The sequence below is a fragment of the Amblyomma maculatum genome, chromosome 2 (genome assembly GCF_055883805.1).
Source record: "Amblyomma maculatum isolate TAMU_Amacu chromosome 2, ASM5588380v1, whole genome shotgun sequence".
In the NCBI taxonomy this organism is placed as follows: Eukaryota; Metazoa; Arthropoda; class Arachnida; order Ixodida; family Ixodidae; genus Amblyomma; species Amblyomma maculatum.
Window position 1 is genome coordinate 185,163,072 of NC_139345.1, and position 25,960 is coordinate 185,189,031.

The 25,960-nt window shown below is 46.8% G+C and overlaps 1 protein-coding gene across 1 annotated transcript in view; it reads right to left on the reverse strand.

Moving 5' to 3' along the window:
• Window positions 1–25,960, reverse strand: part of LOC146200598 (receptor-type tyrosine-protein phosphatase epsilon-like) — a 169,194-nt gene that overhangs the window by 73,478 nt on the left and 69,756 nt on the right. Inside the window, exons 10-12 of the mRNA XM_084595572.1 lie at window positions 3,862–3,898; window positions 2,515–2,612; window positions 1,695–1,811 (exon numbers count right to left, since the gene is read on the reverse strand). Coding sequence (XP_084451698.1) covers window positions 1,695–1,811; window positions 2,515–2,612; window positions 3,862–3,898 — 252 coding nt within the window. The remainder of the gene's footprint in view (window positions 1–1,694; window positions 1,812–2,514; window positions 2,613–3,861; window positions 3,899–25,960) is intronic.

Genomic DNA, 25,960 nt, shown 5'->3' on the forward strand with positions numbered 1-25,960 from the left:
TGTACTTTTCTGTAGTCTGACGTTCTGTAGTACTTTTCTCTCCTAACGGTCGAAGTTTAGGACGTTACAACCGAAATTTCTGTTGTCACAGCAGGTTCACTGTCAAAAACTGCACAGAAATTCTGTTGTGACAAAAGAAAATTAGCCGCTTTTTTCGACTGGGAGCGCGCAGACAGAGTTTCTCAACGGAAAGTGCGTATTGCTTTCGCGAGTGCCAATGCCAGTCTTCCTGTAAACTGCCCAGGTTGGTACGACGAGGGAGAATAATAAACAAGCTTCTTCGATGTGAACATCAATAACCGCTTCGGAGCTGGCTACTTTCACGTGCTTCGGCCTGCAGTACTTACTGCTTCCGCGGATAAACTATTTTGCCATTTCCTTAAGTGATGCCGAAAACACGGCCAGATGACCACCAAGTTGGTCTGATGAGTGGCATGGCAGTTGCAATTGCTAACTGCGGTGGTAATGTTCGTCGTTAAGAGAACGTGCCAGCCCGTAGTGCCTTACAGCGTTTCCCCGCATTTTTGTAATGGTGTAAATTAGCCATAAAGTTCCAAACCTTTTTGAATACTCTGCTTTATGCTGTCTGAGCCATCAGTAGTTTGAACAGGAAGCTTTAAGGCGGTCAGACGTAGGAAAGCTGTGTGAGATTAGAGGACATTGCTTTAAAGAGCGCGTGAAGTCCTCTCCTAGCAAGCTTAAACTGTAACTCTTAATCAACAAATGAAATATATATACCGAGAAAATCCAATAGGTGCACATAGGTCTTCTTACGTGGGCAAATAGGAAAGCTTTACATAGCTCCGTTACGCCACCTGGCGGATTCTCCTGACGATGCACTCGTGGACTTCGCCCACACTCGCCCAGATGACGTCTTTGTGCTGCGCAATTGTCTAGTTTATATAAGGCGCGGCGCCGATGAAACTTGAAGCAGAGGACGATGTTTACTTTACAGAGCGAAAGTGTATTGCTGTTTAAACTAGGTATGATCGGCTGCGGCGACAGCGTATAGTGTTCTCGTGCCTGGGTCAGGGAAGCTCATCTATTCGTTCTGGCGCGTGTAAGAAACCAAATCGCGGCAGCTTTTATTTTTCCAAAATGTCAGGTTCTGCGGACATCCTCTGCTGGCACGTTTTGTTCGCAATTCCTGTGCATGCCACACTTGAGGCAATAAATGATTTGGGGGTTTAACACTCTTCGGTTTGGGAGCTTAAACTACCAAAGCGACTCAGGCTATGAGCGACGCCGCAGGTGAGGACTCAGGAAATTTCAACCACCTGGGGTTCTTCAACGTGCACTGACATCGCACAGCGCACGGGCGCCCTGCTTTTCGCTTCCATCGTAAAGCGGCCGGCGATGCCGGGATTTTATCCCTCATCCTTGGGCGCAGTAGTCGAGCGCCCTAACCACTGCACCACCACGGCGGGTTGAGGCAAGAAATGCTATCGCATGAAATAGAACACATAATCTACACGCTATCAGTACGCTCTTGGGTAAAATGAGATAGCACAATACTCTCCTCCAGTGCTGAAAGCAATTACATAAAAATTTTGTACCATTCCAATAGTTTTTACAAACTATAAAATTGCAAGCATGAAGGGACGCTTTTACTAAAGCGCCTGCAGTGTAGCATGCGACACGACATGTGATTTTGATCATACATGGTTTAGAGGCAAGAATGTATATAAGCTTACAATGGTTAATAAAAGTTCACGTTCCACGAAACCCTTCCGCCGCCATGCGTCAACCAAGGAGACGTGCACCTCTCCGTAATCATTTTCGTCTTCAGGCCAATATTTCGGACATATTTCCTGAAATAAAGTAAGTCAGTGGTAAGCAAAATAAACAAAACGATAATGAAAACCCGTACAAGCTGTTTGATATAACGCGCAGCTTGGCAGTGTCGCCATGCCATCAACCTGCTCTGGCGTCTCTGAGCTTTCTGGGTTGATTCGGCACAGGGACGTTATTTTTTGTCTGCCACGTCCCAAAACTAACGGGCGCATTCTAGTTTGGAAGCATAAATGTCTTGTAGCCTTCAGAAAGAAATGCGCTTGTAAATAGGAAAGAAATCGACTAAATTTAATTGAAGACTTATATGCGCATTTATCACCAGAATATCCACACGAGTATGTTTGTCGTAGTGACCTATGTTTTATTCCAAACACATAATAATCGCAGGAACTGTAGCAGCTTGAGACATGTTGAAAGATAAGGTAAGCACCGCATGGGACGATGATTAACATTACATGATCGCATCAGGAAAACTTAATTGTCTTATATCCGGAACACCATACCGACATACGGCATGCTATCAAAGCAATATTATTATAATTCCGGGCGCATCCTCGATCACTTCTTATCTGGTTGAAACGCGTGATGCTTCCTTTGCGCAGAATTTAAAATTATGCTAATTTTATTCCTATTTGTTTTGCTCAAACCGTTCCTAACTGAAATGCAGCTAAACAGTTTTTAAACGGTCTTTAGTTGTAAATAATTGAATACTTCACATACCTTGCCATTTTCAAGGACGTCGTTTAGCATCACGATGAGGCTGCTGTGCTGCTCCCAAACCATGCGCCAAAAATCCTCCACAGTGCTCTGAAGAGGGGCTGGTGAATAAGAAGAGCAAAGAGAACATAGGGTTGTGTACATGTTGGTACTTAGGCCATTTGCATCAGAGATTATGGAGAACTTCTTGCCGAGAAAATAATGATTTTACACGCCGCAAAAAGCAAAAAGGAGCTAATAAAATATTTATTCAAATATAGAGTAGCTAATGTTGTGCTAACCACGTCCAGGATTCTGAGACACTTTTTATGTCTTAAGACACTGTAGAATAGAGTAATGTTATGGCCATGTTGATGAGAATGAAATATTTTTTTTCTGCGCTCGAAGTGGGCAGTTTAACTAGTACGGATATTTTGTGATCTGCACTTTTGAAAACAACTGTGAGGTAAATGAGCGATATTGCATAACACCTCCAATAGTCATACTGAGAGATCTGGTCTAAGCTCCCAAGTAGTAGCAAATGTTTGTTTGTAAACTTTGTTCTGTGATCACAAAAAGCCGGTCGCAATTCCAGATAAAACCAAAATGAGGCGTTTGAAACATGAATACTAAAAATTAAGAAGCCTGACAACGGAACAGCTGCGTTTATAGGGTTCTATCCTGAAGTCCCACTGCGAGACATAACCGTTGCAGAAAAGCTCTTCTCTTCAGATGTCCCTCTTTATTATGCTATCATGGAGTTGTAAAAAGGCTATAAAATTTCGTTCAAGAAATATTTATGAGAAAATGTCCCGACTTTCGGTGTACCATTGGTTATAAACAAGTGCACATCTGGTTACGTTACACGACACTGTGAATGTAAAGCATCAAAACATCAGAAAGCTGTATTATATAAGTTATTCTGTCATGGCAAAAACACAACAATTAAAAACATCCCTCTCACCATTTGCGCATCATAGACTAGTTTAACACAGCGTGCTATAGAAATGGAGGGAAAAGGCTACGTAAACAGGCTGGAGGGAGCTTTCTTCTGCTGCCAACTAGGTCTAATCCAGCACGCCCAGCGAGCAGCGAAGCTCAGCGGAGCCCTGGAATAGGGGCACCGACCCTGTGAGAAGGCGGAAGATGGAACTCTTCTGCTACTACCACTAGACCCTCCTAGCGAAACTAACGCATTTCCTGTCCTATCCTTTCTTCTACTTCGAACAGAGCTCTCAAGCAGAGCGTGTTTTTGAGCGAAATATGTTAGAAGCACGAGTAAACCTTCAATTGCAGGATTTTGTGCAGAAACTAAATAAGGTCGCCTCGCACATATGAAATTTCTGTCCAGAATAAGGTTGAAACTCGTACCTTGGGTAGCGATATATTTTTCGCTTGGTCTGTAGCCCTGAAAAGAACACAAAATTCGACTGTATGTGAATGTATGTGAATAACAAGTACATTACTTAGTATTATTTTTTCCTAGTCAGCCGGCAGGCATTCATTTCGCTGCCTTCCATGTTTGCGAGGTAAAAGCGAGGTATAGGGTCGCATGGGGCAGCGCCGCTTGCTGAAATCTTTCAGTACGAAATGGCATCTGTCTCAAACAGGAATGCTTCGAACCAGCAACCCATAATTTCCCATGTATTTAAAGCAAAATAATCGCAAATTGCAATAAAGTGTGCTTTTATAGTGAAGAGAACTACATGAACGGAAGTTTCTAGAGCCATAATAACATCCGTCTTCGTGGACGTGAAAAACAATAGGTGTATTATTGTTATCAGAAAAAGATAATAAAGTTCACTTTTCAACTATAGCCGAAAGGTACCTAACTGCAAGCGGGGATTAGTAATTCCCGTAACCGATTTTTATGCATTGAAGCTTCAAATCTGATCGTCACTATAGGGTAAAAGCTTTGGGTCGTCGCGCCGCCTGAGTTCGAACCCGCGGAACCGGTGCGGGAATAGAGCACAGCCACAAGAATGCGTCCCTCAAGGGCTCTGTCATATCGATTCCTATTTCCCGCCCTAGTTCTCGATAGCACGCGCTGCCGCCTTGGTATCTGTGTGAATTACTGGCGGCCGCACTTGGCGAACGTTTTTCTTGACCTGAGTACATTGTTTGTGGCTTGGAGATGTTAGATTATCTAAGTTCAATCCTGTCCATTATAAAATGTCGAAAGCATGAATTGAAATCATTGACCTTTTTTGTAACAAAGCATCGGCAGATCGAGCTTTTCGCTTGTGCAGATTTGAGAATTTTCCTAATGTATGACCGATTTCTCTGAGGGTGACCTGTGGCTTTATGTTCACATAGGACAAAACGAGAATTTCGAACTCTTTGCTTAAAACTTCTGCACGTCTTTGGCGTCGAGGTGCACCGGTCCTGTTCTCGCAAAGCAAGTGAATTTTCTTTCGAATTTACGGCAAGATGTGCGCCGGGATGTGAATCCTCGTACAACTGCGTCGACGAAGTCGAATTCCTCTGCTTCCTTAATAAACACAGTAAAAACATCCACAAATTCATTGCTTTAAAAGTGGCCTTCAACAGCCGCGGACATGTCCGCGTTCCATAAACTCGAATCCCATCTGCTTAGAAGGCGCTGAAAGTTTTGTTAATATATTTTAATTTTTTCGCCACATTTTCCGTCGCCTCTCCGTTCATCGGCTTTATTTCGTTGACCGACGTCGCCCTTTTCCCTGCGGGTGTTTATTTTGTCTCAATTTCTTCACGTCATTGACTGTCGTTTCTTTCGTTTTTGTACTTTCTGATTATTTTTTATTTTAATAATTTTCACTCCGTAGTTTAATTCGTATGCTTTTGATATTTGCGTCTTACGTCATACCATTTCTGAGTGGTACGCACATGAGTCCATGATTTTAGTTTTCCTCGCCTTTGTCGTACAACCGGCGTTTCAGCTATACATGTGGTGCTCTTTTTGCATATAGCTGTCTTGTCTTGTTCAAACATTTCCCAGACCCCCTTCTCATTATTATGTGACCAACCATCCCCCATGGTCCTGTGTGAGTGATATTTGTCACCCTTTCTTGCGCGTCCCCTTTTGTTCTGTGTTTCTTGATCCACATACGTTCGCTTCAGTTTCTCGTCACTTGGAAAGCGACCACTCCGAGATATTTTCCAATCTGCCTCCGCTGCTTTTGTTCGCGTTTCGTCTATTTTGCGCTGCTTTACGTTGTGTTGCATATGATGTAGGCGTTTCCAGATTATCAGTCTCACGCACATCAGCAAAACGTCTAGTGCCGCAGGTGCCTCTGGAACCCCTGATCACATTCCATCGGCGAGCACGTTGTCACGGTGTTCTAGCCTGAATGAGTCAGTACAATGGTTTGTGGGGTTTAACGTCCCAATGCGACTCAGGCTGTGAGACACGCCGTAGTAGAGGACTTCAGAAATTTCGGCCACCTGGGGTTTTTTAACGTGCACTGACATTGCACAGAACACGCGTGCCTTGCTTTTCGCCTCCAGCGAAAAGCGGCCGCCGAGGCCGGCATTCGATCCCGCTTTCTTGGACACAGTAGTCGAGCGCGATAACGATTGCGCCACCCCGGCGAGACTAGAAGGGCAGTACAGGCCGCAGGACAAAGTGACATGATTTCATGAACAGCCCGCACGTGATCTTCGAAATACACAAAAATGGCCAATTTTTTCGGATCTATGACACCAAGGAGAAGCGCGGATTTGAAATTATAAACATTTATATGACTATTATTGCAATCATGTGCCTATCAGTAATAGTTAAAATGATAGTTATTAGAATTTGAATAATCATTTTGATAGGTAACATAGCTCGACCATTCGTTTACGCCCATCAAAATATTGACAATGCTTTGCCGCAAAAAAGCTGTACTTTCCTTCAAGAAACTTATTTTCTTAATCATTGCTTGGCTTCCCTGAAATATGTGATATATATCGCACTAAATTTGCTCACCAGCGAAGGTAATGTTGGCATAAAAATGCGTTCATGTCGGATAGAGGTTCGAGCTCTTACCTTTTCGCACGTTAGCTAATCGTGCTTAGGATGCGTTTCATATTTAATTACTGATTCTTCCATAAATTAGAACACGATGTCTTGTCATTTGTAAATAAATAAATTTTCTAGTATGCAAGAGCGCAAGTAAACAAAACAGCTTACCCACGAGTTCACACAAAGGGTTTAGGCAGAAAATATTTTAATTTACATCTCCTTTATTTATTCATAAAACGTACGATGACGTTTGTTACATGGTTACACCAGCAGCCCCAAAGTAAAATCAGCCGGGGAGGGGGAGGTGGCTCCGAACACTATGAACAGACAATGTAACAGGAATAGCAGGAAACAGCGGCCACAGAACACAAGTATAAACATAATAAATTAACAGTAGCTAAGAAAGTAGCCCTAACGAAGCGAATAGCTCATTGATTAGTACATTAGGCATCAAATGATATAATCATATAATGGTGCATAATACGGGTATGGACAATGTAAATCACACGATTATTTAATTTTAACTGGCAAAATGTTCCACATTAATATGCCGGCAGATCCAGGGGTAATTTGCCTTTGTTTTAACCTTGGGAACAGGAAAATTATAGCGCTCGGAAAATCTGGCGTTATGTTTTTATTCTTTAACTCCCCAATCGCAACTTTCAGCCTGAACGTTGCGGCTGTTAATCGGTATATGATGAGCGAAAGCTTGAAAGAAACACTGGGCCTAAGGGTAAGTCGTCTAGCTAGCAGTAATTTGGGTCTGTGGGGCGAAGTAATGAGCTAAATGTCGTTAGTCCATCTGCTTGGTTTGGAAGGCGGTGAGTGCGATCTAAATGTGCATAAAATGTTTTACACCAGGAAGATAAGCAGTAAGAGAGATGACTATATATAGGAGGATAATACAGCGATACAATATTGTAGGCTTGAAAATAGGGCATTTTTGAGAACTGTGCGAAGTCAAAAGAAAACCTTGTTAGTAAAAAATTAGCATACAGATCAATTTCAATATTTTATTAGAACTGTACCAAGAAAAGTGGCTGTACACACACACACACACACACACACACACACACACACACACACACACACACACACACACACACACACACACACACACACACACACACACACACACACACACACACACACACACACACACACACACACACACACACACACACACACACACACACACACACACACACACACACACATATATATATATATATATATATATATATATATATATATATATATGTCTGTGTGTGTGTGTGTGTGTGTGTGTGAAGGACAGAAGCCAACAGTCGGCGAGGCCAAGGAATGCATTGGGGATTATGTGTTATGTCTTTTTTTTTAATTTTCCTTAAATAATCGCAGAAATGAGTAAAGTAATCTGCTTAAGGGAAAGATAATTAAACACAGAGTAGAAGAAAAACAACGTACCGATGGTGGGGACCGAACCCACGACCTCCGAATATCGCTTCCGGTGCTCTTCCAACTGAGCTACATCGGCCGATGTCCCCCTACTACTTTCTCGGGTATTAATGTTGTCTGTATACAAACCTTGAGAGTGTTCACCAGCGCCCCCCTCAACCATAGCGGCGGACGTGGAACGTCCTGTGTTACCGCTAGCGCCACGTAGAACGTGATCAAGAGCTAGGGCGAAAGCTGTGCTAGAACTCTCTTACACTACCTATGGCTTCATGACTGCCAGAACCAAGACCCCCGTATATATATAGAGAGAGAGAGAGAGAGAGACTAAACTGTTGTTAGAATAAAATAATCAGGAAAGTCGCGTGACATTCTGTTTATATATATATACATATATATATATATATATATATATATATATATATATATATATATATATATAGAGAGAGAGAGAGAGAGAGAGAGAGAGAGGTTGTTTGCTTCTGACTAATGGGCCAAGGTCAACATCAAACAGGATGTAACACAATATTGCCGATTATCACCGTCCTAAACTGTTGTTAGAATAAAATACTGAGGAGAGTTGCGTGACATTCTGTTTATATATATATATATATATATATATATATATATATATATATATATATATATATATATATATACATACACGTATGAATATATTGAAGCGGATGAAATGGCTGTGTTACGGGTGAAAGCTGGTTGCAAGCGTCGCCGAGCCCAGTTCAGTCAGAGCGCATCCCTCTCTTCTTCCTCCTTAGTAAGCGGCTACGCGGCGAAACGATTGCCACGGGAACAGACGGTCGAGAAAATTAGGCAGATCGACGATGGCAGCGTTTCCGGCCAGATGACGCGTTGTCGCTGGGGGAAAACGGGAAGATGGTATTAAGGAAAACTCGGGGAATTCTGGCATATAACAAATAGGGGAATACCTGGTCGCCTCACTATTTGTGCTGTTGCAAGCGTACGCCCCATGTGGTACAACTGTGTCCCAGTTGCTATAGTCAAATGAGACTTACACGAATAACAGTGTTGGTGCATTCGGTGAAACTGTTTGTCTGCAAGTGATAAGGTGTGGGGGTCTGCAGCATGATTCAGAAAGCCGGAGCATTTCTTCTATGACAACAGCGATAAATTTCCGTCCACGATTACTTGCTATAACACGGGGTACGCCATGGCGAAGATTAAAAGTGTTTAGAAGGAAGTACGAAACATAACCTTTGCGGTAACGAGAGCTGCAGCCTCCGCGTATCTGGTGAGGTAGCCCACGTAGACCATAGCCCAGCGGCGGCCCTCTAAAGTGTTTTGAAAAGGACCCAGCAGGTGAATTCCAATCTTTTAAAAATGTAAAGTGGATGGTTTCATGGGCTGCAGAGAAGCGGCTGGCATGGTGTTGCATGTCTTAAGCCGTTAGCATTGTTCACATGTTGCTTGGTTGTCTTATAGACTTGCGGCGAACAAATACGCTAGCGAATTCGGTGCAGGGTACGAGAGATGCCTAGATTTCCAGATTCGATGTCACTGTGCATAGCGTGCAAAAGTTTTTGGGACGACCAAAAGCAGGGCATCCGCGTCGACTGAATAGTTCTTGAAGAAAATACCATCTTTGATAGTAAATTATGTTGAATGTGCTCTTCGTTCTGGCTCTTCTATAAGAGGTTGCAGTGAGAGGTCGCTGCGTTGCTCTACTAGAAAATGCCGGTGCGAACGACAATAACACCCTTCGAGACCGTCTCCAACGTTGATTGAAGTCGGCAGTGGATGACGTGACAGTCTTCATCACTGTTATTTCGTATGCTTTCGTGCGCGACACCGAAGTTATATTCTTCGTAGGCGAAATGCCCAGCGCTCCAGATCACCAGATTGATCGCGAAGTCCGATTAGCCAGCATAGAGACTGATAGCCAGTAAATATACTGAAGTAGCGTCCACATTGGGACGGATGGAAATTGTACACAGCGAACACAACTGCGACAGTCCAATTCGGTGGCTGTGTATTTGTGCTCACATTTTGTTAACGTGCGACTGCCGCAGGCAACAGCTTACTATGCCCCAATATGTAGCGCTAGAAGACCGACGCTACGGGCGTCAGTGTGAATCTCCGTCACAGCTGAAGAGTCAAAGTGGCGCAGGAGTGGTGCTGAAGTTAGAGAAGAGTTGAGCAGGTTGAAGGAGAATTCGCATTCGGGGATCCACAGATAATGCGATTCATGTGCAAGAGAGAAGTGTTGGAGTGGGCAATTTACACAAGGCAGCAATGAAGAGACGAAAATCAGAAAATAGTCCGAGCAAATTCAAAAGAATTTTCAGATTGTGTGCAGTTTCGAAATCTCGTACTGCAGCGATCTTCTGCGGATCCGGCATAATACTGTCCTTATTGTCGAGGAAGCCAAGAACTAGTGTTTCTCTGTCTCCAAAATGGCACTTCTTTGAGTTCAAAATGAATTCCATGCCGATACATTCATGAACAGTTTCGAGCCTCACGTTATGATCTTGGAAGGTGTTGCGGGAAATGATAGCATCATTCTGGTCCACATGCATATTTCCTATTTTAGGCCCCAATGGACAGTGTCTATAAATCGCTCGAATGTCGCGGGAGAGCTGCATTAAATTCGTATAGTCCATCTGGTGCTAGGAAATCAGTCTTGTTACGGTTGGATGGGTGCAGAGGGACTTGCCAATACCCAGATTGAAACAAACGAAATGATATGACGCCGGATGCATACAATGGACTGCGTCGTTAATGCTAGGTGATAGGTATACGTATTTATTTGATACCACACTTAAACGACGGCAGTCTAAGCAGAATCACCAAGAACTGTCTTTTTCTCGCACTAAGATCACCGGTGCGGCCCATAGACTGGAAGGTCCTCCGGCGACTCTTTTCTGCTGCATTTCGTCTACCTGTTCTTCATTTTCTTACGCCCTGCCGGGAAGACTCAGTAATGCTCTTGGCGAACAGAGCGTGCGTTTCCTGCGCTAATTTTCTGCTCTACTCGAGAGGCTTGCAAATGGCTACCCGATCCGTTGAGTCAAAGTCAAATACTCGGGTATGAATGGTCCAAATATCTTGCAGCGTAAAGCGGTCACTATACCGGAGCGATTTGTCAACTATGCGCTCAAACTCAGAGCAATGTTCCGACTCCCCTTTCGCAGCTCCTCTGCAATTAGAAAGGATTCCAGCAGTTTGGGGAACATGGTTCTTAAATCTCGTGAGTGCTAAACCAGAAGGAAGAAGAAAAGGCTCTTCTGATAGGTTGACAGTCCAGAAGTGTTCGCGACCATTTACTGGCTTGACAAAAACGCGAGGCACCAAAATATTTTTTTTTCACTCAGGCCGAGGCTTTTGGCTTCTGTTTGACCACGAAATATGCGGATGATTTCATGGGCACAAATTGTCGTCATCGCAAGCAGCAGCACATCTTCCTTCAAGGAGAACCCCTTCATGACAGAGGGACATGTTAACTACTAATGCGGGAGTAATGTTCGGCTTCAAAGAAATTTCATCGGTACCAAAATGTAGAGTTGCACTGCACTCGCGCAAGAAGCCAACAACCAAAAACACGTCATGCGTGGCACATCTCAATACAACGACTTCTGTTCAGGGGCCGTATCCAGCGGAGGTTCCTTTCGGAAACCGTTCTCTTTCAAGATGACGTCAATTTGACGTCAGCAAGGCAGCGGGCGCTACCTCACGGCGAGGACGGGAAAGACAGCGGCCAATCAGCGATGGCCCCAGATGGTAGGCGTGTCCATCACGAGCATGTGGATTTTTCTGGTACCAAATACTTGTACCAAAGTGGTGTTAAGCACGAAATAAATCTAATAATTACATAGTAATGTAAACTAGTGAATAATAGACTGAAATATTCTTAGAAGCATCCTGTTAACAACTGCCAAGCAATTTATCTTGGCTCATGAGTACCCTTCTTCGCCGCTAGATGGTGTTGCACGCGCGGCGGCGTCGTCTGCTTTCTCGCTCGCTGTGAAGTTTTTGTAAGTTCTGCCTTTCGCACAGAGTGGCAAATATCCCAATAACGATGTCTACAACGCCCGTAGTATGCAGTCCGAATCACGCTAGCTCTTTGACGGAGGAGCTGCTGCCGCCGTTGCGAGTACGAACGAGCTGCTTGATACCGGCACCGCGCCGGCGCGTCCGCGCCTGCCTATGTAGCGGGGCAGCGTCCGTAGCCTTATCGGCCGCTCAAGCGTCGTGAGTATGCGCGACCTTTCCGTGAATAGCTGTCAATGTAGGACGCAGCCGATGACACATGGAATCCGACTGCACTCGACCCAGTCAGCCACCGTCTGCTCCCCTTCCGCTGATTTAGAAGGAGGGAAAACTCAGCCCGCACTTACGGACGCGAATTATTTGTCTCTACGACTGCCGGATTCAAATGGTCGCACTGATGTTGGCCAAGAGCTCCCGATCGCAAAGTAGCGATCGAAGCGCGTAGAGCACCTTTGCTTCTGACGGCAGCCCGGCATACCCCTTCGTCCCCACTTCGCTTCGCGATCGGCACGCAGCCTTAGCCAGTGTTGCCGCAAAACCTCCTGAGACATGTAGAAGGCGTTGTCTCGTTTTTCTTTTTTTTTACTGCGTCGGTTTACTAAACCCGCAAAGCGCTGCCCAAAAACACACACACACACACACACATACAAAAAGGATACCACGGCCGTACTCAAGCAGCTGCGCGGCGCGCGCCGTCGCTCGACTACGGCCATGAGGCGCCACAGCGAGCGCAGAGCGGTTCCATCTCGAAGCAGACCAACTCGTCGCGGTTCCTGCGCCGGCCGGCAAAAAGGTTCCTTTCGGAGCGGTGGCCCCGCCCCGTGCCGCTCCGTGACGTAGGCGAAAAACGTGGAGCCGCCTCCGGAAGTTTTGGGGGTCGCGCCGGACGTGACGCAGCAACCAATTAGGAGCGGCGAAAGGAACCAGTTCCCGAACGGAACCGTCGCGGGAGCTGGCCCCAGTAGTACTCGTCATCTAGCACAAGTGATGCTCAGCACAAGCCAACTGAACTAAAGCTTCACAACAAATCTGCAAAAATCGCTTTTTTGTACCGCACAAATATAACTTTCTTTCGGAAGGCAGTTCTTAAGTGAAAAGCTCATAACTGAAAAGCGGCACCAGTTTCAACCAAAGCGTTCATTTTAACATTGTCCACACACAGACACTTTATTTCTGCCATGGCGATAGGCAGAGAGATTCATGAAATTCACCGTCCGGTGACTGTACCTTCCATGTTTCGCACCATTTAGATTTTCAGCGGTGGAGAAACAGAGCGGCAACATGGGCATCGCGAAGGGCCTTGTTGCTACGGCAGGGAAGAGTCACTGCGCACACCTCGTTGGAGAGAGAAGGGAGAGAAGGAGACCGATAGAAGGTAGCGGGTGCTTGAACCCACTGGTCATCATTCCTGAAGCATAGTACTGGTTCCACAGGGGATCGAGAAATTAGGCGACACGGGCAAATGCGGGAGATGCATCCGCTGCGCACACAGCCGTAGCACATCGCTGGCTGGCGGCTCTGGTACCTCACAGCAAAATCTCTGTGAGGCAGAGAGGAGTCTACATACGCACGACGAGGCGCATCACGAGGCACTTCATTCTCATAGAATGGAAGCTGTCGGAAATAAGGGTGCGACATCATTAGCTCAAACTTTGTATTTGCCTTTGAGTATACAACCTCTAGCGTACTACCCTCCTGGCCATAAAAACGATATCTTCAGCCACCGGCATGCCGTGGCTGGCAACGATTGTCACATTGGAAAGGCGGCCGAATTTATTGTGCTAACCGGAGTGCTATGTCGCTGGGCCGTTGTGGAGGAGGGGAGCACTCCAAAACAGCCGGCTCGCTTGTTCTGTTTGTCTTTTCTTTCTGGTTGTTAACTTTGTTGTCAGGGGTTTTTTATGAGACGCGTCCGGGCGCCCGTTGAACTTGAAATACGCGAGGAAAGGTTATTTGACCGGGAGTTCGGGGCTGAGACCTTGGGAGGTTTTGGTCGGACCGTGAGACAAAATAGGCATCTCGGCGCCAGACGCGAGAATTATGACTCTCGGGGAAAACAACCTGCGCCGCATCTGCCGCTCGTACCACTTAAGGGGCCTGCAAATGTGCACGCTGCAGTGACCTTTGGCCTGTGCGACCGGAGGAGTGTGCTGGCCGCTGTTGCAGCCGCGTGGGAAACCCAGGGTCGTCTTACGTGTAGCACACGTTGTTTCAGTTTCAAAAACAGATCCGTACAAGTCTGGCGTGCCGGCGACGCGGAGACTGCGGAGAGCAACCGCGTCGTCGTTTAACCTGTCAGCTCAGACCAATAACGGGCGAAGGTTTATGACTTCCCTGCTCAGCGCATTACCGATGGGACGGCACAGACGCAACCGTAAGCTGTCAGAATACGAAAACGGACGGTCGCTCGAGAAGCGAGCGCCACGTTTACACAGAAGCGGTCTCGTGTTTCTGGCTGCGCAAGCCGGGGATGCCGTTTCTAATGTGATGCCTTCGTAGTATTCGAGCGGAAAGGCGCGCACCGCGCCGTCGAGCTGTCAACTCTCGCGTGAACATAAATATCCCCGCGGCGCTCTCGCCCAGCCGGCCAAGACGCGGGAGAACAGTAGGGCACATCCGGTGCTGTCGGTTCTAAAGTTGACGGAAACATCACCGCAGCACACGGCGCTCGTGTTGATGAGCGCGGTAGCAATAAATTCTCTTCTTTTCCCGCTCTTCTTACGGCCGGCGGGGTCCGGTCACTACCCTCGTATTTCTTGCTGCCCTGTGTGCCCTTGCACGTGTATGCATTGCTGGTGAAAGTGAAAGGGGCGTTCACGTGTCTTTGCTAATTTCTTTTGTCTCGCCCCTGATCTTGAGAATCAGTGAGTCGTCTCCACTGGGGGAAAGGGCGAAGCCCTGTGTGCCTTATCACGTGCATGCACTGCTGTTGAATGTGAAAGTGGCGTTCACGTGTCTTTGCTAATTTGTTTGGTCTCGCCCCTGATTTTGAGAGAGTATCTGTGCGTCGTCTCCACATAGGTAAAGGACGAAGCCCTGTGTGCCCTCTCACGTGTATGCATTTCTGGTGAAAGTGAAAGGCCGTTCATGTGTCCTTGCTAATTTTTTTTGTCTCGCCCCTGATTTTGAGAGAGTATCTGTGCGTCGTCTCCACAGGGGAAAAGGGCGAACGATTGGTGGGAGGCACGCGGGGCTCGCGAAGGACCAATCTCGGAGGTGCCGATGTTGCATTGGTTATTTAAAATGTGGCTTTGGCATTCTGATTGGCTCGAAGAAGCTCTTTTCCTCCCATTGGCCACGAAGTTGGTCACCAGGATGTTGAAAATGTATATTTTAAACGGGTGTTTGTGCACAGACGGGGAGAGACGGGTAGACAGACTGACTGCCAACTTACGACTGGTGGCAGGAAGTCGCGAACTGTGTTCGCGAAAGCAAAATGTGTTTTTGACCTGTTCAATAAAGTGCCCATAGCGCTAGAAAAGTTGTCCCGTCCGTTTCCTGCAACGTCTCCCCGGATCAAAGGACCATCTGGAACACCACATCATCCATATCTATATAATGACATCAACATATATATATATATATATATATATAGGAAAATTTAACTGGCGCTGTCGACAAGGACGATCCGGCGGCTTTCTGCGGAGCGGACAAGGACATCGGCGCTACGGGGCACGAGCTGAGGAGGACAACACCTTGAAGAGAGATCCTGCAGTCACGGTTCGGACGGCGGCGACATCCTGGTGAGCGGCCTCGCAGCTACAGCTGAACACCACAGTGGCTGGGCGTTCGGTGGAAACAAGGAACGTCTTCGAGAAGGCCTCCGTAGCTCGAGGAAGCGAAGAGGTGGAGCTTGGAAGGAGACCACCAGACCCTAGTGGAGCGACGACCAGGTAGAAGACTGAAATTGAGGTGCTCCATGCATCGATGCCACCGACCGCTAAGAATCGGCAAAAGTAGAGGCCTCAAAAGCCAAGGCTTCAGACAGCGCCAACAACTGAGTGAGTTTCTCCGCTCTCACTTCACTTGCCTCAGCGTAGGCTCGGGAGCCGCAGGGTTGATGTAAACCATCTCGCAATGGCTGCATTTTGTTGGTGGGCGCTATATGACGGTGCCCACGACGCTTGGTATGCACCGATGTCAGACTGAGCGAGGTAAGGAAAAAGAGGAAAAGGAGAGAAGCGAAGCGCGTGTCCGCGATCTGCTGCGGCAGTTAGCCATAGCCGACAAGATCTCAGGCAGGAAAGGATACGGTTCGAAGAAGAGCGCTCACGGAGAGCGGCCCGTGAGCTATCGGAGTCGGTGCAGATTCAGGCGCACACTAGCGTAAATTGCCCTGATCAAACGCTGGTCGAGGCAGTTGGTGAGGTTAGCAGCAGCAGGGGCAATAAGTTCGTTCGTGCATAGGACGTAAAAGAGGAATGCCAGATTTCTGCAGAAAGCGCTGTTATTTCCAGTGATCCAGAGAGCGCAGTTGATGTTTGCGTCGAGGAGCCTCAGGTTGTGGAAACAACCGGTGTTGAGAGAGACAGGCAGTCTCCTATCTTTGAGGTAGAGGTATGCTCTACGGAGGCGCCTGCAAAGGTGACCGCCATTGATCGAAATGTGCAGGTCGACTCTTGCGAAGTAGCCGACTGTGCTCACCATGCTATAGATAATGACGCGAATGAGAGCAAAGACGCGAAATGCTTGGTTGGCGCGAGCGCTGAACCTGTGGTCCTAACCGGAGCGACAGTGTGCCAGGCAGGATGTGCTGAGACCGGCACAGTAAAGACAGTGATCGCGACATCAGTAGTAACATCCGAGAAGCCAGCAGCCGAACAGCTGGATATACGGGACGATCCTGACCCAGAAAACACGGGTTCATGCGTAGATGTAAATGAGCGGAGTCCGAGGCATGCTCTGACCGATGGCGACGGAAATTGCGTCACACGCTTTGAAAACAGCAAACTAACATTGCCGCAGCTAGCGATGGAACACGACCGGTGTTGGGACCTCGTTACGCATCTGCTCAAAGGACGGATCACTAAGGCGGAGCCTAGGGAGAGGGAGCTCTTTGAGCCAGGCAAGATAGCCCCAGAGACAAACTTTGAGTGCATTCTTGTTCGCGCTTTCGCGGAATCGTGTGTGCCAAGTAAACAATCAGCTAGTGTTTTCTGCGATGCAGGAGAACAGCACAGCCAGAAAGCAGGGCGCGTGCGATTATCTTGCATGCTGCGGCTCGTTGGTGTTGTGCGAGCAGTCACGGTACTTGATCCCGGTGGCAAGCGCTGTGAGCTGAATGTTCGCAGCCTTAACCCACTCTAACACTGCCAGTTTATGTAAAGCATAAAGGTCTCCTGTGGCTCGACCACGCGCTGAGGCAGTGACTGAGAGTGGAGGAACGTTGACTATTGATAAGACTTGGAACAGGGAGTGGACAGGCATTCCTGTGCAGCACATGTGTATTGTGTGAACTTCTGCTCTTTGTGCTTGATCATGCTGTGTTTATTGCTTGGTTTGGTGTAGTGTATATCAAGCTGTGTCGCATTGTATGCTATATAATGTATTTACCGTTTGCAAACGCGCACGTCTCTACACGGTGTTGCACTGTATTGTGTATGCGTCGCGTTGACCAGTGTCAGATATTATTCAGGTTCGGCCTTGTTTTGTTCTTGTTCTTTCATTAGAGCTGTGATGGTCAATTGTGCTGTACCACTGTAAGCGACGATGTAATGTGTCTGCCGGTACAGTGAGGCGCGGAGTTGTGTGGCACTTCAGTGGCGAAGTTCCTAGATTTTCTAGATTTGTAAATCAGACCCCATGGTCACATCGATGGGAGCAGCTTTGTTTACGCTTTTGCTCTGTATGCCCAAAATGTTTCCCCACGTAGCGGGGGACAAGTGTTGTGCGGACAGCAAGTGTAGGCACAACATTCTTAGTGGGAAGGTGTTATGTTGCTGGGCCGTTGTGGAAGAGGGGAGCACTCCAAAACAGCCGGCTCGCTTGTTCTGTTTGTCTTTTCTTTCTGGTTGTTAACTTTGTTGTCAGGGGTTTTTTATGAGACGCGTCCGGGCGCCCGTTGAACTTGAAATACGCGAGGAAAGGTTATTTGTTCGGGAGTTCGGGGCTGAGACCTTGGGAGGTTTTGGTCGGACCGTGAGACAGAATAGGCATCTCGGCGCCAGACGCGAGAATTATGACTTTCGGGGAGAACCTGCTCCGCATCTGCCGCTCGTACCACTTAAGGGGCCTGCAAATGTGCACGCTGCAGTGACCTTTGGCCTGTGCTACCGGAGGAGGGTGCTGGCCGCTGTTCCAGCCGCGAGGGAAACCCATGGTCGTCTTACGGGTAGCACACGTTTAAGTTTCAAAAACAGATCCGTACAAGTCAGACGTGCCGGTGACGCGGAGACTGCGGAGAGCGAACCGCGTCGTCGTTTAACCTGTCAGCTCAGACCAATAACGGGCGAAGGTTTATGACTTCCCTGCTCAGCGCATTACCGATGGGACGGCACTGACGCAACCGTAAGCTGTCAGAACAAAACACGAAAACGGACGGTCGCTCGAGAAGCGAGCGCGACGTTTACACAGAAGCGGTCTCGTGTTTCTGGCTGCGCAAGCCGGGGGTGCCGTTTCTAATGTGATGCCTTCGTAGTATTCGAGCGGAAAGGCGCGCACCGCGCCGTCGAGCTGTCAACTCTCGCGTGAACATAAATATTCCCGCGGCGCTCTCGCCCAGCCGGCCAAGACGCGGGAGAACAGTAGGGCACATCCGGTGCTGTCGGTTCTAAAGTTGACGGAAACATCACCGCAGCACACGGCGCTCGTTTTGATGAGCGCAGTAGCAATAAATTCTCTTCTTTTCCCGCTCTTCTTACGGCCGGCGGGGTCCGGACACTACCCTTGTAATTCTTGCTGCCCTGTGTGCCCTTGCACGTGTATGCATTGCTGGTGAAAGTGAAAGTGGCGTTCACGTGTCTTTGCTAATTTGTTTTGTCTCGCCCCTGATTTTGAGAATCAGTGCGTCGTCTCCACTGGGGGAAAGGGCGAAGCCCTGTGTGCCTTCTCACGTGTATGCATTGCTGGTGAAAGTGAAAGCGGCGTTCACGTGTCTTTGCTAATTTGTTTGGTCTCGCCCCTGATTTTGAGAGAGTATCTGTGCGTCGTCTCCACAGGGGGAAAGGGCGAAGCCCTATGTGCCCTCTCACGTGTATGCATTGCTGGTGAAAGTGAAAGGGCGTTCATGTGTCTTTGCTAATTTGTTTTGTCTCGCCCCTGATTTTGAGAGAGTATCTGTGCGTCGTCTCCACAGGAGGAAAGGGCGAACGATTGGTGGGAGGCACGCGGAGCTCGCGAAGGACCAATCTCGGAGGTGCCGATGTTGCATTGGTTATGTAAAATGTGGCTTTGTCATTCCGATTGGCTCGAAGAAGCTCTTTTCCTCCGATTGGCCACGAAGTTGGTCACCAGGATGTTGAAAATGTATTTATAAGACGGGTGTTTGAGGACAGACGGGGAGAGACGAGTAGACAGACTGACTGCCGACTTACGACTGGTGGCAGGAAGTCGCGAACTCTGTTCGCGAAAGCAAAATGTGTTTTTGACCCGTTCAATAAAGTGCCCGTAGCGCTCGAATAGTTGTCCCGTCCGTTTCCTGCAACGTGTCCCCGGATCAAAGGACCATCTAGAACACCACATCATCCATATCTATATATTGACATCATCCATATATATAAGAAGTTAACTCGGAGTGTTTGAGGACCTCAAATGCGCGGCATTTCTTTATGACATCTGCAACTGTAGCAAGAGTACCTAGCGAAACAAGCAAGTATTAGGCATTGTCGTCGTCATTGTTGTTCACCAAATAACACATACATGACACATACCCATGCACTCAGCGATCCCTTCAGAATGTGCCCTATATTGTCTTCTTCTAACAGGTGCCGCTTGACAATGCGACAAAGATTCAGTACTTCCCCGATGTATCGCGTGCATGTCTTACCGGCCAGCTGGGCTTTCTGGGAAAGTTAATTCTCAGCATGTTCCTTCTTTGCAACAGTACCTCCAAAAGACAGTGATTTCTACAACAAACCAAGTCATAGTCATGCCAGGAAGGAAGAAAAAAGAATTGTAGAGGGGGGCGGTAGACTTCCAGCGGTGGTACATGCTGCACCATTCGTAATGTCGGAGCCATTTTTCAACGTCACCTTCGGGCTCATCGGAGAATGTACGCGGCTCTTGCTGATGAGACAAGGTCGTCTCTACGTCAGCTCATTGTTCCAGAGTTTGTGTCGCTTGGATGGTAGCCATAGGAAAGAACTCTTTAGGCGATGAAGGCATCAACCCCGACACACGGCGGCGGCGACGAGGTACTGGGGCAGCACCTACCACAAAATGTAGCCGATGAAATGGCTTTGATGCTGGTGCAAGCTTGACGAGTGAAAGCAGGTTGCAAGCGGCTCGGATCCGAGATTAGCCTGCGCGCTTTTCTCTTTTCTTCCTCTGTCCTCAGTAATCCTCTAAGCGGCGTAACAGTATATATTGCAGGGCAAGTATGCGGCTCTGGAACTTTAAGAGCCTGGCTCTCAAGAAAGACGACGATGACAACCACGCAACACTCGCTCCGACACTCGCTCGTGCGTGTGCTGAAAGAAGCTATGACTGATCGCCGGGCGTTCAGCTGATTGTTCGCGACGAAGCGCCCTGTGCAAGGTCTTTTTTTACAAGTGGTGGAGGTCCCAGTGAAGCCCTCACCCTGGAGCTCCGCAGCCGAGCATTGCCTACCACTTCCTCAACGCCTGAGACAGCCACCAAATCTGCCCCAACCCCTCCTTCAGATGCCATCTGTTCCGGTGAAACGCGGCAGCTTGACCCAGCAATCTTCAGCTGCACAGATGGCACGAATGTGGAAGACTGGTTGGCGCCATATGAACGCGTAAGTGCGTGCAACAAGTGGGACAACACAATGAAGCCCAGAAACGTAATATTATTTGAGCGACGTTGCCAATCTGTGGTTTCATAACCACGGGGCTGACATCCTAGCTGCACGGCTTTCAAGACCAGCCTGACCGAAGATTTTGGCCGTACAGCTGTCCGTAAGCTTCGCACTGAGGAATGCTTACGAAGCCGCATACAGCAAACCGGCGAAACTTTCACAAGCTATATAGAGGATGCCGTCGACCTCTGCAAGCACATACACTAGAGATCCAGATCGAGAGATCAAGAACATTATAAAAGGAATGGACGATGGTGCTTTCCTCATGCTCGTCGCCAAACCCCACTCACTGTGACGAGTTTCCACCTGACGTGTTGGCCTTCAGAAGCCTACCCTTTACAGCTTAGCTCTCGCCGCGGGTGGGGCTCTGGACCACCAGTCGCTCCTTGAGCCCATTTAGAAGTTTGTTCGTGAGGAAGTCGCATGCCAGCTAGCTACTTGTCTACCTGCCTGCAAGAGCCTGCTATGCCTCTCACTCTCACCCTCCAGTGTGTCATAAAGAAGCAGGTCGCTGTGGTTTTATGACCTCCTCCTCAGCAGCCCCTGGCCGCGGCTTCTCTCATATACGCTGATGTTTCGGTGCGGCCACAGCGCTCACCTGTCACCCGGTCTACAACCCGCCCGCCTCCTATACGAACCCCAGCAATCTGCAACCCCCTCTTATCGTCCGGTCCTTCGCCGTCGATCACAGCCGTAGCCTCGCAACCTCTAGCGCACGCTACGCAACCGACCTATGTGCTACGCCTGTGGAGTCGTCGACTATGATGCTTGTTTGTGCCGCAATCGTGGCCATCCTCGCTATCACGATACGCTTCAGCTGACGTACAATTTTCCGCCGTCCCCCTTCCGTGTTTCCTCAGCCGCTTCCTCAGTCCTCTCCATGTTGTGATCTCCGCTCCCACCCCTTGCCGTCTCCTCGCTGCCGTTCCCGCTCTCCGATACTCTGCCGCCAACCAGCGTCAACACGAAAGACAAACAGCCACAGTTCCGTAGACAAGGAGTGCACTATCAGGTTCTAGCTCGAGACCTCTTTCCGTGCTCGCCAACATTATTACCGTGTTCATTGAGGCAGTTCCTGTCCAAGCACCTGTAGACACTGGCGCAGCCATTTCAATTCTTAGTTCCACCCTCTGTCGCAGACCCAGAAGGATGATAACGCCGCTTTCTGCTGTTTGTCATCGCACCGCCAGCGCTCAGGACCATCTACCATTAGCCGCCGTACCGCCCACCTTCTCATTATTATTATTATTATTATTATTATTATTATTATTATTATTATTATTATTATTATTATTATTATTATTATTATTATTATTATTATTATTATTATTGTTGTTATTGTTATTATTATTATTATTATTATTATTATTATTATTATTATTATTATTATTATTATTATTATTATTATTATTATTATTATTATTATTATTATTATTATTATTATTATTATAGCCTTTAACTCTTTGCAGCAAAACAATTTCATTGAAAACTGCTGTGGTAACATTCTTGACATCTGTCTATCGAATTTTGAAAGTCTCGAGTTCAGACATACCGCTGACTCGCTGTGACAAATTTCACCCTCCACTTCTAGTTATTACTGCTGTCTCTACATCACCTTCTACTAATTCAGATCGGATGAGGAATTCGCCCCGTTTCGCGTATGCATGTGGTGATTGCGTCGGTCTTTTCAATTTCTTATCTTCCGTCGACTGGTCCCTTTTAAATGACATTAATGATTCAGACGGACAAGTCAGTCGCTTCACTGAAATAGTTCTTGATGGTATGCGTCGGTACATACCTTTTCATACTCCTATGCGTTGGAAGTTCCCTTCCTGGTTTTCAAGGGAACTAATAACGGCGTTAAAACTCAAGGAACGGGCCCATCGTAAAGCGGAACGCCCTGGGTTTCACAATTAGGCAGATAAGTTTCGCCGCTTGCGTTCTCTTTGCAAGCGCTTATACAAGCGTGACTACGACTTCCATCTTGAGTCTTTAGAGAGGAATGCCTCAAATCGTCCTAGTCAGTTCTGGCGTTACATTCGCAAGCGTTCCATTAAATCAGATTTGAGTATCAGCTTAGTTGACTCTCAGGGGTCGGAAATTCGGGATGTTGCCGACAGTTTTGCCGAACATTTTTCCTCCGTTTACAAACATCCACATTGTGATTCCGTTTGCATCCCATCTGGTGCACTATCTAATTCCGTTCTCTTTGACGAGGAGTTGATAACTAAGAGTCTTAAGCGTCTGAGACCATCTTTGTCTCCTGGACCTGATGGCATTCCAGCCGCCATAATAAAAGCCTTCAGTTATATATTTTTACCAGTACTGACTCCCATATTTAATAACTGTTTAAAAAATGCTTCCTTTCCTCGCGTATGGAAAATAACACGCGTGTTTCCTGTCTTAAACAAATCTGATGTTTCCAATTATCGTCCGATTTCTCTTCTATGTGCAACCTGTAAGCTTTTCGGATTAGCTTTGCACAACGTACTTTCCTTCCATCTCAAACATATCATAGTACCGAATCAGCATGGCTTCATGTCGGGTCGCTCTGCTTCTACCAACCTAGTCACGTTTATGACGTATGCCTCTGCAGCAGTCCTTCAGAGGGGCCAGGTTGACACTGTGTACTGTGATATGAGCAAAGCTTTCGACGTTGTTACTCACTCACTACTTCTTGAAAAGCTTCTACTCTCTAGCGTCGAAGTCTCACTCGTAGCCCTCCTACGCAACTATCTCCTTGATCGCTTCTGCTTTGTCAGTCTCAATGGACAGACCTCTTTCGTTTACCCTGCAACGAGTGGAGTTCCTCAAGGTTCAGTACTTGGCCCGCTTCTCTTCTCCGTTTTTATTAATGATGTTTCCTCGGCGATAAAGAACTCCTCGTTTCTTCTTTATGTTGATGATAAAACAATATTCAAGGTAATACATTCTTTTCAAGGTTGCTTGTTGTTGCAATCGGACATATCTGCTTTTTCTGATTGGTGTGCGAAGAATTGACTTACCCTCAATTCTTCCAAAACTAGGGTTTTCTCATTTACCCGTAAAACACATGGCTTTCTCTACTATTATTATGTGCATTCTGTGCTATTATACAGGATTGATGAAATTCATGACCTTGGTGTACTTTTTGACCGCACCCTCAGCTTCTCCTCTCATACTTAACGCATTGCTCAGCGGGCTATGCGCACACTCGGATTCGTTTGCAGACTTTCGAGGGAGTTCCGTAATCCACTTCCGTTCTTAAAACTGTACCTGTCCATATGCTTGCCGCTCTTGGAGTACGCGTCGGTTGTTTGGAATGGCACTTGCAAATCGAACTTGGACAAGGTTGACAGAGTACAAAAATTTTTTTTTTTCGGATATTTCATTATCGCTTTCCTTGCGCAACTCCCTCCTCTCGCTCCACCAGGAGCGCCCAATTGAGTCGTCCTTCTCTTCACTGCCGTCGTATCAGAGTTGATATCACTTTTCTGTACAAACTCCTTCATGGCCACATTATGTGCCCTCAGCTCTTTGAGTATATCCTACTGCGCTTTCCACGAAAGAGCATGAGGGAATTCAGACCATTTCAAGTTTCTCCGTCTCTTCTTTCCCATTCCCCTCTGGGAGTGGTTATTTAACTCTTTTTGTCCTCACCTTGACATCTTCCAAAACTCGCTCTGTTCATTTATATTGGATGTTCGTAGCGTTGTATTCTAAATAGTACTTTATCACATATAACTCCCACTTTCAAGCCTAAAATATTGTATTTACTTCACTTTTTGCTTTTGCTCCTGTTCAATGCTGTCTGTATCTTGATATGCTTTTTATCCGTTTCTTACTTATATTTCAACTTTAAACTTTATATTCGAGTCTTACTGTCCCGTGTTCAATTCTATTTCTTTATTGTATTATTCTGCATTTCTAGCCTGTGTTTTAAGTACCACGCACTTGTTGCGCATGGAATGGTTATTTATTTTATGTATATTTCTATATTACTATAATCAATGTCAGTTATTTGTTGTTGTTTTTTTTCTCTATCTACCGTTCCTTTTTTTTTTCTTTCGTGATGTGCTCAACAATTCTCTGACTGTGCATATAAGTGACGCTACTCATTGATTGCTTTCTTTCCGTGATAATTCTCGTCTTAATTTCTTTTCATGTGTCATTTATTTCTTCTTTGTGTTCTCTCGGTGTGTGTAAACATGTTTGTGCATTTTCATTTTTGTTTCTTTTTTATTTGTGCTGCAGCACGAAGACCACATGGTTGTTCCTGCGCAGAATAAATAAATAAAGATTGATTGATTGATTATTATTGTGTGCCTCTGTGCGTGTGTGTGTGTGTGTGTGTGTGTGTGCGTGTGCATGCGTGTGTGTGTGTGTGTGTGTGTGTGTGTGTGTGTGTGTGTGTGTGTGTGTGTGTGTGTGTGTGTGTGTGTGTGTGTGTGTGTGTGTGTGTGTGTGTGTGTGTGTGTGTGTGTGTGTGTGTGTGTGTGTGTGTGTGTGTGTGTGTGTGTGTGTGTGTGTGTGTGTGTGTGTGTGTGTGTGTGTGTGTGTGTGTGTGTGTGTGTGTGTAAGTTGCCCAAAACGGATCCTTGGGGAGTCCCATGGTTTTGGACTTCGCAGATAACATGCTACTATCTGCTCGCAATTTACTTGAACAGTTAGGGATCGACTGAATAGTTAGCTCTGCAGATATCGTATAGGCCGAATATGAATTCCTAAGCATAATATTATGTGCACAAGGATGCTGTGGTTAATTCTGTGAAAGATGCTCAACTAAACGCTGACTTTTTTCTTGATAAGAGGCAATCTCTCTGATTTAATACTTGCGCCGGGTTTCGTCAGCTTTAATGGTTGTAATGTGAAACAGGCACGTTTGCGCTTAGAAGCGTTGTAAAATATCCACAGAAACTTGATTTGCATCTCCTAAAGAAGAGCTCCGGGTTAGTGCTGGCGCAATGACTTCTGTGATCAGCAAAGAACACTATATTGTTTACCAGCACGAATGAAGCGCTCAGCAGACGTTACGCCTCACAAACGAGTGAAACCTTGTGGCCCAAACT